Source organism: Lepidochelys olivacea, assembly GCF_965140295.1.
Source record: "Lepidochelys olivacea isolate rLepOli2 genome assembly, chromosome: 1".
In the NCBI taxonomy this organism is placed as follows: domain Eukaryota; kingdom Metazoa; phylum Chordata; order Testudines; family Cheloniidae; genus Lepidochelys; species Lepidochelys olivacea.
In genome coordinates, this window is record NC_140411.1 from 119,922,217 (window position 1) to 119,937,776 (window position 15,560).

At 41.2% G+C, this 15,560-nt stretch overlaps 1 protein-coding gene across 1 annotated transcript; it reads right to left on the bottom strand.

Moving 5' to 3' along the window:
- Nucleotides 1-747: 747 nt before the first annotated feature.
- On the bottom strand, nt 748-14,809 carry PDCL3 (phosducin like 3). The gene is made up of 6 exons (XM_084618263.1): nt 14,653-14,809; nt 10,627-10,759; nt 6,904-6,994; nt 5,922-6,065; nt 4,859-5,067; nt 748-2,579 (listed from the first exon to the last, which is right to left on the bottom strand). Exons 1-6 carry the CDS (start codon nt 14,656-14,658, stop codon nt 2,437-2,439), a joined length of 726 nt encoding a protein of 241 aa, XP_084474389.1. The 5' UTR covers nt 14,659-14,809; the 3' UTR covers nt 748-2,436.
- Nucleotides 14,810-15,560: the final 751 nt, after the last annotated feature.

Genomic DNA, 15,560 nt, shown 5'->3' on the forward strand with positions numbered 1-15,560 from the left:
AGCTTGGCACTGTTTACTGATGTTTATTTAAGAACTGGAAAGGACCACCTTAAGCCATGAACAGGCGCTCCTGTTTATTGGATATATGTGTGCATAAGTTAAAGGAGATCAGAGTCCTTGTCAGACCCGGACTTGGAGCACAGCAATTTCTTGCTGCCAGTCCTGTGGTAAGTCCACGCTACCCTTTAACACTTGATTAGACTCCAAACTTCCTTCACACTCTAGGCCTATTTTGTAGCAGGATTACACCACTGAGCAGTCTGGTCCCATTGCCCAAGAGAACGATTTATTGTAAAAGATCAATGATTCTTTCCTAACATAAAACCACACTGGGCCTCTGTTTTGTGGGTGCAAAGATTTAAGAACCATCAAATACACTATCTCTACTAAGTGGGAAGTAGTATCTCCTGCAGCTGGGTTGAACTTTGTCAGATATGAATATTAGAATAACCGTTTCCTTTAAAGAGATAAGGTAAGAGGGGTAATACCTTATATGGGACCAACTTCAGTTGGTGAAAGACAAGCTTTCAAGCTCCCAACCAGTTCTTCTTCAGGTGTGGAAAAGGTGTTTCCTTTAAAATCACATTCAGTTTAAAAGCCAATAGCAGGTTTAAGTGTTTTGTGAAGGCTGAGGAAGTAACCAAGAATGTTTAATTTCTGAGTCTCCTTTTTTAACTGTATAGGATGGAGGAAAAAGGAGAACTGATTAGTTGAGTACAGGACACACATTGGATAGTCTACAGGGGATGTTGTGTATACCGTTGTTTTATTACTTCAGATGGACATTTATAAAACCCTCCCACCCCACTTTTCAAATGAGATGCACAATCAACATTTATACTTATGCACCAAAGCCTCTGCAAGACACACTGGAAGAATTTCTCTGCAACATACTGATCACTTCTGTGCTCTAGTACAGGGTGTAAGAAGAATTGCTCCAGATATGCAAAGACAAAACAGTCAAGTACACAGACAGGTATCAAATAGTCTGAGACAAGGAGAAGCATTTCAGTGTTTGTGTTGATAGAAGTTTGTTTGCATAGACAAGATTAATCTACAACTTAGTTTTTATGTTCAATCAGATCACTCAATTGGGTGAAAACTGATAATCTTGGAATTTTAAACAGGTATAGAGTAAATAAATCAGGAACTTCTAATAACCCTTTCATAATACAAGAAGGGAACCATCCCCCAACAATGCACAGGTAATATTGAGGCCAAAAGCAATTTTATATCTTTGTTCTCTATTTGTATTGCAGTAGCACCAAAGGATCAGAGTCCCCTTGAGTTAGACACTGTTCAACCCCACAGGAAGACAGACCCTGCACCAAGATCTTACAACCTAATATGTAATTTATTTAAAAAAGCAGTTCTTTGGTTAAGTTCCACTGATTCAGATAGAGGGGTCAAGCTGAAGAAGCCAAGATGAAAGCTTCCAGAGGCTAATCTCAATGCAATGCAAAGCAAAAGGATTTTAATGATTTTGGTTTTATACTTATTAAATTTCTATACTCCCATAGAATCCATCAGCGACATAACAAAAGGTCTTTGGGTGAGCTTGTTAGCATAGTCACGTGCAGCTTATTAGCATACACATGTAGACAAATGAGAAGTGTAGGTGGACAGCAAGCCCAATCTGAAACAGGCATGCAGCTTTCTTAAATTTCAGAATATCTGTAATTAGGATGGCATTTCAACTTTTTCTTTCCTCCTCCAAGGGATTTCTATTTTAACAAGTAGTATTTGTAGCAGACACTGGAGCGCAAAGTTTTTACTTTAATACAAAAAAATGACAACTCTTAAGATTACTTCCATTGCAAATGAGAGGCACCAGTTTGGTAGCAACACTAATTTGATAAAGTTATAGCCTTAGTCAACTGTGTATTCTCCAGGTCAGAGACTGTCCTTGAGGCAAGCTTGCCTCTCTCAGTGCCCAGAATAGACATCTTGATAAACAACAGGCTAACAAAAGGACTCTGAAGCCCGAACTTACTGCACTGTTGCAATAAATGGTGCACTGTAACTTAGATATGTATAATGTATTTACATGAATATAAGTTACTTAAAATCAATACACTATGTACCATACCATTTGGTACTTAAACATGTAAGCCTCTCTCTGTCACAAAGATTTACCAAAACAAGAGGAAAAAGGATCACTCTTCCTACTATAACTATTTTTCAAAACGCAGGGTAAGATTTACTGTATCTCCATTTATAAAAGTCTTTCAAAAACTGTTCTGGATTTTAAACAAAGTTGTAATAGATAGCAGTTTTATTAGCAATTTCAAACTTTTTATCTTGAAAATCTATTCTTCCATAATTCAGAGCCTTCAGTGGAAAGATTAAAGTGTGACATCTGGGTTTCATCCAGTGTATTGGATATGAGCTTTGGCTGAAAATGTACTGTATCAATCGTACACGTTGGTATAGGAATTAATCATCTTCAGAGTCGCTGTCCCTCCTTGTTGGAACAGAGCTCCTGACTGAGGATATCAACTGGTCCTGGATCTGTTTCCTGGGGTTTTCTTCTAGATCTGTCTTGACTGCACCCGACTCTGAAATCTTCCACTCCAGTTCTACATGGAATTAAGAAAAAAAAAAAGAGTGCCCCATGAGGTTGGAGGAACAGCATATGCACTTTCAGGCTCAGCCTTCTCTTTTCTGTAGCATACAAAGCCTTTACTATATGAAACATACAACATTTTACACACTGTGTTTGCAGATTGTCTTGTGAATTTTAAAGCATGTATGATACAGACTATTGAGTGGTGCACTCCAACTGGTGAAAACACTGCAAGAGGGTAAAAGTTTCTTGAGTTATATAATGACTGAGTGGTAGGAAGACACAAAGAATAGATTACTTAACAGAAGGAAAAAAACTGTAAGAATTCCATTTACACATCTGAATTAGATATTTTTACAGGGAAACTTTAAAAATACAATTCAGCCACTTCCCGCACCCCTTGCGTGGATTAGATCCTTTACAAGAGAAGGATCTCCCTCCTGATAGCAGGCCTATTATTATATAGGCTCACATTGGATTTCTTCCTCAAAGTGGAAGAAAGTCAATACCACACATTCAGCAGAAGCCTCTCTCCTAGTCCTGCTGGCAATCCAATCATTAAAATCTAATTCTGTTAGACAAAAAGGAAATGAATATAACCTCACATTCTCCTCAATCACAGATAAATCACCCAGTTTCATAGACCAAAAGAAAAAGAATTCAGAGTGCAGAGGTGAACCTTATGTGATGACTAACCTGAGGTGGTATAACACTTATCCCCAGGAACCTGAAAATCAATTACTTTAGATACCAATTACTTTACATCAAGGGATGCATGCTTTGGATGTCCCTAAGCCTCTGACTGTCAGAAGCTGGGACTGGAAAACAGGGGATGGATCCCTTGATAAATTGCCCTGTTCTGTTCATTCCCTCTGAAGTACCTGGCACTGGCTAAAGTTGAAAGACAGGACACTGGGCTAGACGGACCATTGGTCTGACCCAGTATGGCCATTCTTATGTTCTTAGAAATGGAGAACTGATAAAAATAGAACCTTTAAATTGTTTCTCACTTTGATGTACAACTAGCCAATCTCTACATTTAGATGTAGTTGTTCTGTTGAAAGCAATGCTCTCATTAGTGAATTTTCCACTGGAAAGTCAGGAATGCTTACTGTAGAGTAATACACAGAGAATGTGAAAAGACCAGGATTTTAGTTAAACCACGACTTTGATCAGTGAAAGTCTATTGGCACGCTATTGCAAAATAGCTAAGTGATCTAGTTAAATACAGCGCTTGAAATGCCTTTTATTTGTGGTATACTTCGACGGCAGCCTCAAATTTATTTAAAGGTAACTGGACAGAAGCATTGAGAAATTTAACAATATCATTTTAACTTTAATAAAATCCCCTATTAAATCAGGCTAAAGGGTTTCATTCAGTTTCCAACATGCAGGAAGTATCGTTTTACAGCCAACATCCTTCATCTTGATGCACCATTTAAGAAGAATTTTGTTCCCCTTCCCTCCACTTTCAAAGAAATGCTTTTGCAGACAAGCTTGAAGAACAACAACATTCATAGGAATAAAACACCCAGTGCTGAAATACCTTGTCAGACCTCATGTACAGAGCACATGATACGCTTATCAAACATTTGCATCAAGAATGTTAAAAGGTTCAGTAACACTGGTGGTCTGTGCCTAGATTATTTGCAATAGGGGAATATGGACTAAACTGAGCCCTGACCTCCAGAGAAAAAGTAGTGTCCCCACCCCCACAGGGCACCTCATGTAAGTGCCTCCTGCCCACTCTAGAACAATGTGAGACTGCGACACTTTCTCTCAGAGCTCAGATTCAGGCTCTACTTCAGAGAGGTGAGAGAGACCCCAGCTACTGCCAGAGATGCAGAGGGGCGGGGAGATGGGGGAATCTCCCAGCCCCAGTGGAGCTGGGGAAAACGTTGCCTCTTGGGAGGTATGGGCATAGTGACTAAGGAACAGAGTCCGTGGGTCAGGAAGGTAAGAGAGAAGAACTCTAACACCACACAACCGAGCAGCACAGGTTATAAGACAAGCGGAGGATGGTCAGGGAATTCAGGTACAAACAACTTTGGAGGGAAGAAATGACAGAAAGTGTGTATATATTTTACTGCTTAAAATATACTGTTGAATCAGAAGATGTACATGAGAAATGTAAATAATCATGTGACCTTTCTATTACACTTTTTTCTTCCTGTCACCAATTCCCAGCCCCTGCATTCTGAGGGTCAGTGCAAGCATAACATAGGGAAGATTAATTAAACTGGTTATTGACATTCTGCTTTTCCTCTACAAGATACTAGATCAGCTGCTTACCGTCTCTTGTCAGGTTCATGCCACCAAACACCAGGGGCCCAACAAACTGGGCCTTGATATCTCCTTCAAAGTATGTGAAAATTGTAGGCAGGTTCCTATCAGGGTAGTTGGGTATGCAGGTTGTAGAAATGGCTTTGATAAATTTGACGTCTGGGAACTTCCTGGCAAGTCCACTCAAATGCTGATTTATTAAGGTACAGAGGGGAATTCTGTTAAAAAAAAACAGATAAAAAGAAGAGCTAAGAGACAGAATATCAAGAGTAGTCCCTTCCACATGGAAAGTTAGAAGTACCAACCTATTTAACAGTACTTATGGAAATACAAATGTATAAAAAATGTATAGATATTACTACAGTGCCCATCACTCCAGTATACATGTAAGTTTAAAGCCATTAGAGTCATTTGTTACAGTAGCTGAACTAAGATTTCCCACTCTTATTGTAGAACAAAGTTAGTTTACAAGATGCCATTTCTGTGACTAGTGCATGCTAAAAAAGTAGACACAAGGTGGAGAGAAATAATAGCTTTTTAAAGAAAAGAATCAAACTTCTATTTGTATTGTTAAATGAACAAAATATTGTGTGCTGTGAAGAGCTGATTAGTGTAATTTAAATTAAAGACAATGAACAAGCAAGTTTTTAGAATCATTTCTATAACACACAGATTTATTTCTAAAAGTAGTGACAACTTTCTTGGAAAGCTACTTTATAATGTCAGTGGGGTTGAGTACCTTGCTCACCCAAATTTTGCGCAACAAAAGATGGGCCACATAGAACTCCATTGGATAGGTAAGGAAGCTGGTGATCTCGTGTGCATAGCCTCAAGTGCTTTTATACAGAAAAGGATTAAGTCTGTCCCCAGAAGCTCTCTGTAGTGAAGTTTCAGTAGACTTTGGTCGTAAGCGATAAGCGTAAGGAGTGTGGTTTTCCTTAATTTTAACTGATAGAATTCTGAAATTAATTCTTTAAATGGCCATAACACAGTTATTCACTTGTCTAACGGTATTAGCATTGTTCACTAATAGCATCTGAAAATGCTAAGTGTTTAAAAACAGCTTACTTACCCTTGTTTGTAAAGATGCAGGATTACCCATATACCCTTGCCAGCTTTGGTAACTTCTTGAACATAATCCTGTCCTGAAATCTCCAGAATTTCCCCAAATTTGTTCTTTATTTGAGTTGCTTTCCATTCTGCTATCCTTTGCTGTCTATACAACAAGGAGGGGAACGATGGAAGAGAAATCAAACAAACAGATACACTTGTATAACAGAGCAATGATTAGACAATCAAAGTTACGGGTTTTGAAGCCTAGTCTGCAGAGATGAAGTATACAGGTCTCTAAGCACCAGGGTAGTGAAGGAGAGTTTACATAGTTTTGCATTTAAATATAAGAGCAGTCTAAAATTGATTAATGTTTGTATCATAGTGGAGTAAAGTCACAATATTCAGCTTTAGACATTGTGCATAAAAATATATTTTGTCCCTGAGATAGAGGTAAGTAATTAAAAATACTTAAGGACGAGCTCTCCACTATTCTGCACCTTGAGCAGTCATTTATAGCTATACAAAATATTACCAAATCAGAAAGACAGAGTTTTTAGACTTCCACACTAAACAGATATAAATGACTGCTCAAGGAAAAACATGGTAGAGATTCAGACCCAAAATCTCTTTTCCTCAGTTTCATTAAGGCCAAAATTTTTAGACGTCTCCAATAAGTTAGGTGCTGAACCCAAGATCTGATCTGCGGAGGCTCTTTGCACCCATTGACTTCAACTTCGGGTATGCATTAAGAGTACCTATGAAAAATGGAACCCTAAATAGGGTATCCAAGATGTAGACCCAAGTGGCTTAGTTAAGGATATTAAGAAGTCTTTCAGACTAGGGTACAAACTCCAGATCTTCCAGGTCCCTGTCTTGGGCCTTATTAAGGACATCCTTCCTCGCCTTCTCTTCAGGAAAATAGAATTCCAATTGCATTGTATTAGAGTGTAAGGAGGTAACCAACATAGTTTCATTTAGACAATTCTGCAAACTGCTCTCACCTGTACATTTTGATAGCTTGCTCATCTTCCTCATTAAACTCATCTTCATTTTCTTCTAGCTCCTCCAAAGTCATGTCTTCATATGTTTTCACTGGAGGGGGAGAAATATACGATTAGCAATATTCCACAAGAGAAGAAAGATTAACCTGTGCAAGTTTGTAACCCCACGTCATGCATTTTTCCTCTTGAGAAAATGCATGTTATTTTCTGCTGTTTTTCTAAGCTATTGAACAAGATAACACAGTAAGACCACTTACAATGATCGGAGAAGGGAGTTGAGAAACCCTCAAACTCAGCCCTTTGAGCGGAAAGAGGGATAGTCAGAGCTTTATCAGCACTCCTCTCCACAGATTTACAATTGTAAATATCTGGGATATAACTGCAAATACTTGATCAAAGTTACTAAAGTGAAACTTTTCCCTTCTAAGCATCAGTTCTTGTTGATTATCCTGTGATCCCACTGAACAAACATGTACTGCATTACAAATAAGGTTCTAACAATTTAAACAAGTCACGAAATTTAGGATTACAGTCACCAGCCTCACACCATCATCAGCTCTGTTCCCTTGCCTCTATCCCAGGGTTATTTGACTATTTTGCAAATTCATAATTATAGCCAAGCCGAACCTTATTTTAGACAATTATATCTGTTTCTTTTGAAAATCAATAAGCAGAATAAGTCCAGAGAAGTATATCACATCATGGAATGGGCCACCCAAATAGCCTTAGAGAACCTGCTTCAATACAGAAACAAAAACCCCTCCAACCGCACCCCCCTTATTGTAGCCTACCACCCTGTACTGGAACCCATATGAGGTACTATCAAACTAATGACCTCCTGAGGTCTCGTCCAACCCTAATTTTCTATGATTCTATGAACTACAACCCATTCTCAACGGGGACCCCATCCTGAAATAAGTCTTTTCTGACACCCCCCCTCCCCCGGCCTTCAAACAACCCCCAAGCCTCTCCAAGCTCATCATCAGAATGAAGCTCCCCAAATACCCGGACACACCAACTCAAAGCAGCACCAGAACCTGCCAGAACAGATGCAAAACCTGCAGACATATCTCCACTGCTACAATGATCATCACTCACCAAAGCATATCTTTCAAGATCCAGGGATCCGACACATGCCTATCACACCATGTGGTGTACCTCATCCAGGGCACTAAATGCCCCAATAGCAACTATGTGGGTGAAACCAGATCATCACTATGCTCTCAAATGAACTCTCATAGGAAAATGATAAAAGACACACACAAAAAACTATCACCAGTAGGTGGGTACTTTCCACAAAGCGATCGCTCTATAGCTGACCTAGCCGTCCTTATCCTCAAAGGAAACCTGCACAACACTTTCAAAAGATGAGCCTGGGAGCTTAAATTAGTGTCTAGCAAAGTTATGAGAAATTATGGACTGAACACAGACACTAGATTTATGACTTATTACAACAACAATCTGTAACCCACACCCCCCTTTTTGTCCCATGACTGCAGAGGCATTAATGGGCCTCGAACAGTCCCTTAGTATAAGTGCTAACTTCTTACGCAAAGCAATCTGTTCCAGCTGTTCAGAATATCTTTCCCAGACCTGAAGAGGAGCTGTGCGTGTCTGGAAAGCTTGCCTCTCTCACTAACAGAAGCTGGTCCAAAAAAAGATAACACCTCACCCACCTGCTCTCTCCAATAACCTGGGACTAACATGTCTGCAACTCTACTACATACAACAATGGAAGATTTCAAATATAGCCACCTGAAATGGAAAATCCACAACATGAGGAAAAAGGACACAAAAAACTTAATAGCAATATCTACTTCCTGAACAAATGCAAGAAACAAAACAGTGGTTACGGGTCTATTACAGGAGTGGGTGGGTGAGGTTCTCTGGCCTGTGGTATGCAGGTCAGTCTAAGGTCAGAAGGGACCATCATGATCGTCTAACGTCTATGAGTTTTCAAGTGATACCTCACAAGGCATATTTTGTACAAAGATTATTACAATAGCGCGTAGAGGGTGAATTCAGGGGTGCTGAGTGTCATAACCGTATATGGACACACAGACCAATGAACTTTTTTTCCCCCATAGATAATAAATCAAATTTTAAAGATAAAGTAAGAAAAATGCTGCTTGAGAATTTACTAGAGCCAAAGTCCAGTGATTTAGATTTGTTACAAACGGACTAGTAAATGAATAGGAAAAACATGTATGACTTATTAATTTAAAGATATTTACTTTGTATATTTTGACATGTGATGTTCACAATTTATCTTTTAACAGCTCATAAAGCTTTAACTTTCATGACAGTAGAAATTGAGATTCGATCACAAAATAATTGTCTGACCCCCCCCACCAATAATTTCCGGTAACTGTGGGAATTAAAAATCTATAAAAGAAATCTAAAAATTGCAGAAAAACCAATAGATAATATCTGCCAAAGTTGTAAAAAAAAATGAATTCTGCCAATTCTGCTATGTTGTAACAAGCAAAACATGTCATATGAGGCCTACTCTTGGTATCCCCTAAGTTACAGGAGAAAAGGTTGTTTTTCATTTGGACATTTTAAAGTGATTGGCAGGGTGGATTTGATTTAAATCAAATCAAACTGATTTAAATCACTACTCAGGAAGACTTAATTTAATCATGGATTTCTACATAAAAGTGCATTCTTGTTGGTTGTTATAACCTTAATACATATTCTTCACAACTCAGAGATAGATGTAGGTTTCATTTTTAGAAGGTACACACTATACATTTTTAAACAGGGATTTATTTTGAAAACATTTCAGATTAGTTTTACACCTATATCAGAAAATGAATGATTGTTTGGTTATTTCATTTACCAAAAGGTAATTGAAGCAGATATTTATGAAGTCATTAGGAGGTGAACTATCATTAATAGGATTTTCTTGCCATACTATATTAGGAGGAGAACATCACCAGACAGACATTTAAATTGTTTTATTTAACTAAAACAACAACCTTAAGTATTCTGGATTTTTTTCTTCAACAGCAAACATATAATAGTTTAACAAGCATATGTCCCTCGCTTCTCACATTTATTTCCAGACTTCTTCTCCTTGTCCATATCTATTCTGCCCCCAACAATCTTCTATTCACTGAATCTTTCGAAATTTTAGAGAGAGGTAAGGGATTGATTCTGTGTACACAAATTTGCAGAGGGACAGCAGAGTTGAGGTCTGTTATTCTCACCTCTATATATTATGTTATTTATTTAAAAACATTTTTGCTGTTAACAAGCATGTTACTTCTGGAGACACAAATCCAGTTTGAGAACTGCAAAACTAAGCATCTCTGATGGTATCTCCTAGACTGAGCACTGAGTCCCATTGGGTAGATAGAAAGATTAACCTAAATAATCTATACAGAAGCCTGTGGAACCCCATAAAATTGGGTCCCTAATCCATGAATTATTGGAACTCATTTACAAAATTTTTCTTAAACATTACTTGAATATATTGTCTCATACTATAGAATTAGACTTTATAATCCCTATTCCATGATGAGAGATCTTTGAGCTACAATGTATCTTAATTAAAACTATCTTTAGATCGGATTTTTTTGATAAAATGCTTTTTGAGGAAAAAACCTATGGGGGAAAAAATCAAATAATTGATTTTTATCTACCATGGTCACTGGACATGCTAATACAGAAGTGGCTCAGGATTTAGCTTTCTGCTCCTCTTATTTCCTGATCACTCACCAACAGAGTTCTGCTGAAGTCTCTGCTGCTCCTGCTCCTCCACTGCCTCCTCATGCTCTTTTGGCTTTTCCTTGAAAGGGAGGATGCCCTTCTTACGCAAAATGTCATTCCACTCTGTATCTGCATTAGGGTCCTAAAACAGAACAAAATGGAGGATGTGTATGTTTTACACTGAAGGAACACTTCTACCACGTCCACAACTGAGCCCCAATCAGCTTTGCTTTTTTGTTGTTGTTGTTGAGGGGGAGGATGTGCGGGTTGGATTCCCCCCCGAGACATACCACATTACTGGAGTAGTGATTTTGTTGTGCCTGCAACTGAAAACACACACAGATTCTCCTGATGATGGATTTCTGTTCAGGCCTGAACAGGGGATAGTACCTTGCAAAGAAGCTGGTACCTTGCTCCACCCCTATAGGGTTTTGAGGTAGGATGGAAAGAAGGGCTTCTGCAGGTTCTCAAAAGAAAAATGCTGCAGCACAGTTTGTAACTCTCTTACTTGGGGAAAGGAAAGATGATCTGGGTGGGAGGACAGGGAAAGAAGAAGCAGGGTGTCTGCATGCATGCATCCGATGAAGTGGGCTGTAGACCACGAAAGCTTATGCTCAAATAAATTTGTTAGTCTCTAAGGTGCCACAAGTACTCCTGTTCTTTTTGCGGATACAGACTAACATGGCTGCTACTCTGAAACCCGTCTGTATCAGGAGTTTTTTTTGTTTGTTTGTTTGTTTGTTTTAAGGAAAAGCAAAGACAACAGAGGTCACAGGACCTGTGACCTCCCTATGGGCACAGCTAGCTAGAAAAAAAAGAAAAGAAAATTTCCTTTTTTTCCAATCAGAAAATATTCACCAACTGTGCAAATGGCAGTTCTCCAATAATCACTCCTGCCACACTGGCTTTTTCAACCCAAAGAAGTTTCACCAGTTTAACTTAAAAGAGATTTTAAAACCAATTTTTTTAAAATTGCACCAGTCTGTGAAAAAACACATTTATTTGGGTTTAGCTCAGATCACTACGGAATCAAGTTTAGCTAAATCTACGTAAGCATCTTGACCCAAACCGGGTTTTGTACTGATTTAAACAAACACACCTTTATATAAAAGGTGTGTGGAGACAAGGACTAATTTAAGGTTCAGAACATACTAGGTTTGGGATTCCAACAAAACAGAAGCAATAGGTACTTTTGTCATTTCCTTCCAGGTGGGAACTTTTTTTTAAAAAAGTCTGTTCTTGCAATTTGTTATTGTTCATTGGCAACGTTTAGATGTAATGCCTAACTTTTCCAACAGTTTGTTTTACTATCTGAACAGAAAGATATCAAAGTAAGTTGTAAAAAATAATACTGTTTTTAATACATACAGCCACCACTAACCAGAACCAAAGTGATTTTATATCCCTCTCAGGATAAGACAAAGGAACGCTGAACAGAGGGTCAGACACATAACACATACTATACATCTTGGAGTTATAATAAAATTGTGGGAGTCAGGGGAGTTGATTTAGGTTTTCTTTATTTTGAGATTTATAGACGTCTGCTCCCCACATGTACTTGAAAGAGCGGTGTGTAATTAAGGCAATGAACTGGGACTGAGGACATATAGGTTAAATTAGTGGCTCTGCCATACACTCCTTGTTCCTTAGTTCAAGTCTACACCCTGGGACTAATGCTTCCTTCCTTTGTTAATTCAGGGAGTCACTCAAATACTTGCATGTTTCCCATCACTTCAGTATCTGTATAGATTACTTGGGTGACTAATGCAAGATGTACTTCTATAAACTCTCCAGGCAATATAGCTTTGAAAGATCGAGATGGGCTCTATCTTTCTGGCTCACAGAACAATAGCACTGTAATTTCCTATTGCAATTTCAAATTTTGTAGGTGCACAAGTGCCACTGAAGGCAGAAATCGGCCAGCAAAATTGTATTATTCGTGGTGATGCACAAGCCAGAAACAATCCAAGTAGGTTTCCAGAGCCCGGGTGTATTTGTAAGTCTGTCACCTGATAATCAAGGCGGGCCATTTCCAGCACAAATCCAGGTTTTCTCCCCTCCCCCCCCCCCCAAAAGAAAAACAACCCACTCTCCTGTTGGTAATAGCTTATCTAAAGTGATGATTATCATACACATTGTAAGGAGAGTGATCACTTTAGATAAGCTATTACCAACAGGAGAGTGGGTTGTTTTTCTTTTTTGGGGGGGGGAGGGGAGAAAACCTGGATTTGTGCTGGAAATGGCCCGCCTTGATTATCATACACAGTGTAAGGAGAGTGATCACTTTACATAAGCTATTACCAGCAGGAGAGTGGGGTGGGGGGAGAGAAAACCTTTTGTAGTGATAATCACCCATTTTTTCATGGTTTGTGTGTATAAAAATGTCTTATGTATTTTCCACAGCATGCATCCGATGAAGTGAGCTGTAGCTCACGAAAGCTTATGCTCAAATAAATTGGTTAGTCGCTAAGGTGCCACAAGTACTCCTTTTCTTTTTGCAACTTTTTTTCTTGTAAGCCAAACAAATTTCATCTGAGCTCTGAGACAATAAACAATCAGTTCCACGTTACCCAGACTAAGACCACACTTTACATAAGCATTAACCTTTCTGACTGCAAGATCTTGTGGCAGACAGTGCTTTGCAGGACATCAAAATAAAGACAAAGCATGTCAGTACATGTCAAGTCACCATTTACACAGTTTCAGAGTAACAGCCATGTTAGTCTGTATTCGCAAAAAGGAGTACTTGTGGCACCTTAAAGACTAACCAATTTATTTCAGCATAAGCTTTCGTGAGCTACAGCTCACATCATCGGATGCATACTGTGGAAACTGCAGAAGACATTATATACACAGAGACCATGAAACAATACCTCCTCCCACCCCACTCTCCTGCTGGTAGTAGCTTATCTAAAGTGATCATCAAGTTGGGCCACACACACACAACTTGATGATCACTTTAGATAAGCTATTACCAGCAGGAGAGTGAGGTGGGAGGGGGTATTGTTTCATGGTCTCTGTGTATATAATGTCTTCTGCAGTTTCCACGGTATGCATCCGATGAAGTGAGCTGTAGCTCATGAAAGCTCATGCTCAAATAAATGTGTTGGTCTCTAAGGTGCCACAAGTCCTCCTTTTCTTTTTGCGAATACAGACTAACACGGCTGTTACTCTGAAACCTGGCTTTATTCTGAGGCAGTATTGGAATTTTTCACTTGTAATAAATATGATTGTGGTCAGGCTAAGCTCAGGGCCTGGTACCCCGCCCTTCTCCCTGCCTCTTCAGCCCACAGCGTGGGAAGTGTGTTTTGACAGAGTTGAAGTTTCCTGTAGTGCTGCTGTAGTTGCGTGGACCCCAGGATATTAGAGAGACAAGGTGGGTGAGGTCATCTCTTTTATTTGGACCAACTTCTACTGGCGAAAGAGACAAGCCTGGGAGCCACTCAGTGCTGTCCTTCCGGGCTGCTCCAAAGCGTGTCCCTCCCCAACAGAAGCCGGTCCAGCAGCAGATGTCACCGCACCCGTCCTGTCTCTTGAAGGCTCCTGTCCTGGCGCTCGAGTGGGAGCCCAGCCCCAATGCTGCAGGCCCCCGCTGGCTATTAGCAAGGCAAGACGCGTGCCCAGATCAGGCGGAAGGGGAGTCGCGGCGCAGGCTTTTCCCCCTTGCAAGCAGCAACCCCCACGCAACATTTTGTAACCCGAGACCCAGGAAGTGCAAAGCGAGCCCGCAGCGCGCTCCTTATGTGGCCATGGCTGGCCAGCGCTCCCCCCGTCCCCCCGCCTTGCAGCCCGGCCAGCGCACAGCGGCGCCCTGCCCGCGGGAGGCCCCGAGCGAGCCCCCGGCTGCGCCGAGCGGAGCAGGCCCCTTACGGGCCACGCTGCAGCTGGGGCCAGGAGACACCCCCCCTCCCCGCCGATCCCCGCCAGGGGCGGCCGGATCCAGGCCGCAGCGCGGGGGCTTTGCGAGCCCTTCCCCCGGCCGGCCGGCCGGCCGGCCTCCCCGGGGACCTCCCCACGGCGCTCGCGGCTCCTCACCTGCATTTTGTCCCCGAAACTGCAGCTGCAGAGGCGCCTCCCCGGGGCCGGCCGCGGGGCAAGTTCCCCCGCCTACGCTCAGCCCCCGCGTGCCGCTCCTCGGTCCTGCGGGTCCCCGGGAGCAGGAAACTGTGTAAGGCGGCGGGAGCGGCGGCTTCCGGGGTAGCCTTGTAAGGACAGACAGGGGCTGTAGGGACACCCGGGGTTACTCCCCACTTCGCACTCGCACCCCGTGGGGCTGGCGGAGAGGGGGCGCCCGGCCCTAGGGCGCGGGGATCCGGCCCTAATCAAGGATTTCATAATCTTCCTTAAAAAGAAAAGGAGGACTTGTGGCACCTTAGAGACTAACCAATTTATTTGAGCATGAGCTTTCGTGAGCTACAGCTCACTTCATCGGATGCATACCGTGGAAACTGCAGCAGACTTTATATACACACAGAGAATATGAAACAATACCTCCTCCCACCCCACTGTCCTGCTGGTAATAGCTTATCTAAAGTGATCATCAAGTTGGGCCATTTCCAGCACAAATCCAGGTTTTCTCACCCTCCACCCCCCCACACACAAACTCACTCTCCTGCTGGTAATAGCCCATCGAAAGTGACAACTCTCTTGACCTACTACTACTTGACAACCTACTGACCGCTATTCCTACCTGCATGCCTCCAGCTTTCACCCTGACCACACCACATGATCCATCGTCTACAGCCAAGCTCTGCAATACAACCACATTTGCTCCAACCCCTCAGACAGAGACAAACACCTACAAGATCTCTGTCAAGCTTTCTTACAACTACAATACCCACCTGCAGAAGTAAAGAAACAGATTGATAGAGCCAGAAGAGTTCCCAGAAGTTACCTACTACAGGACAGGCCTAACAAAGAAAATAACACAACGCCACTAGCCG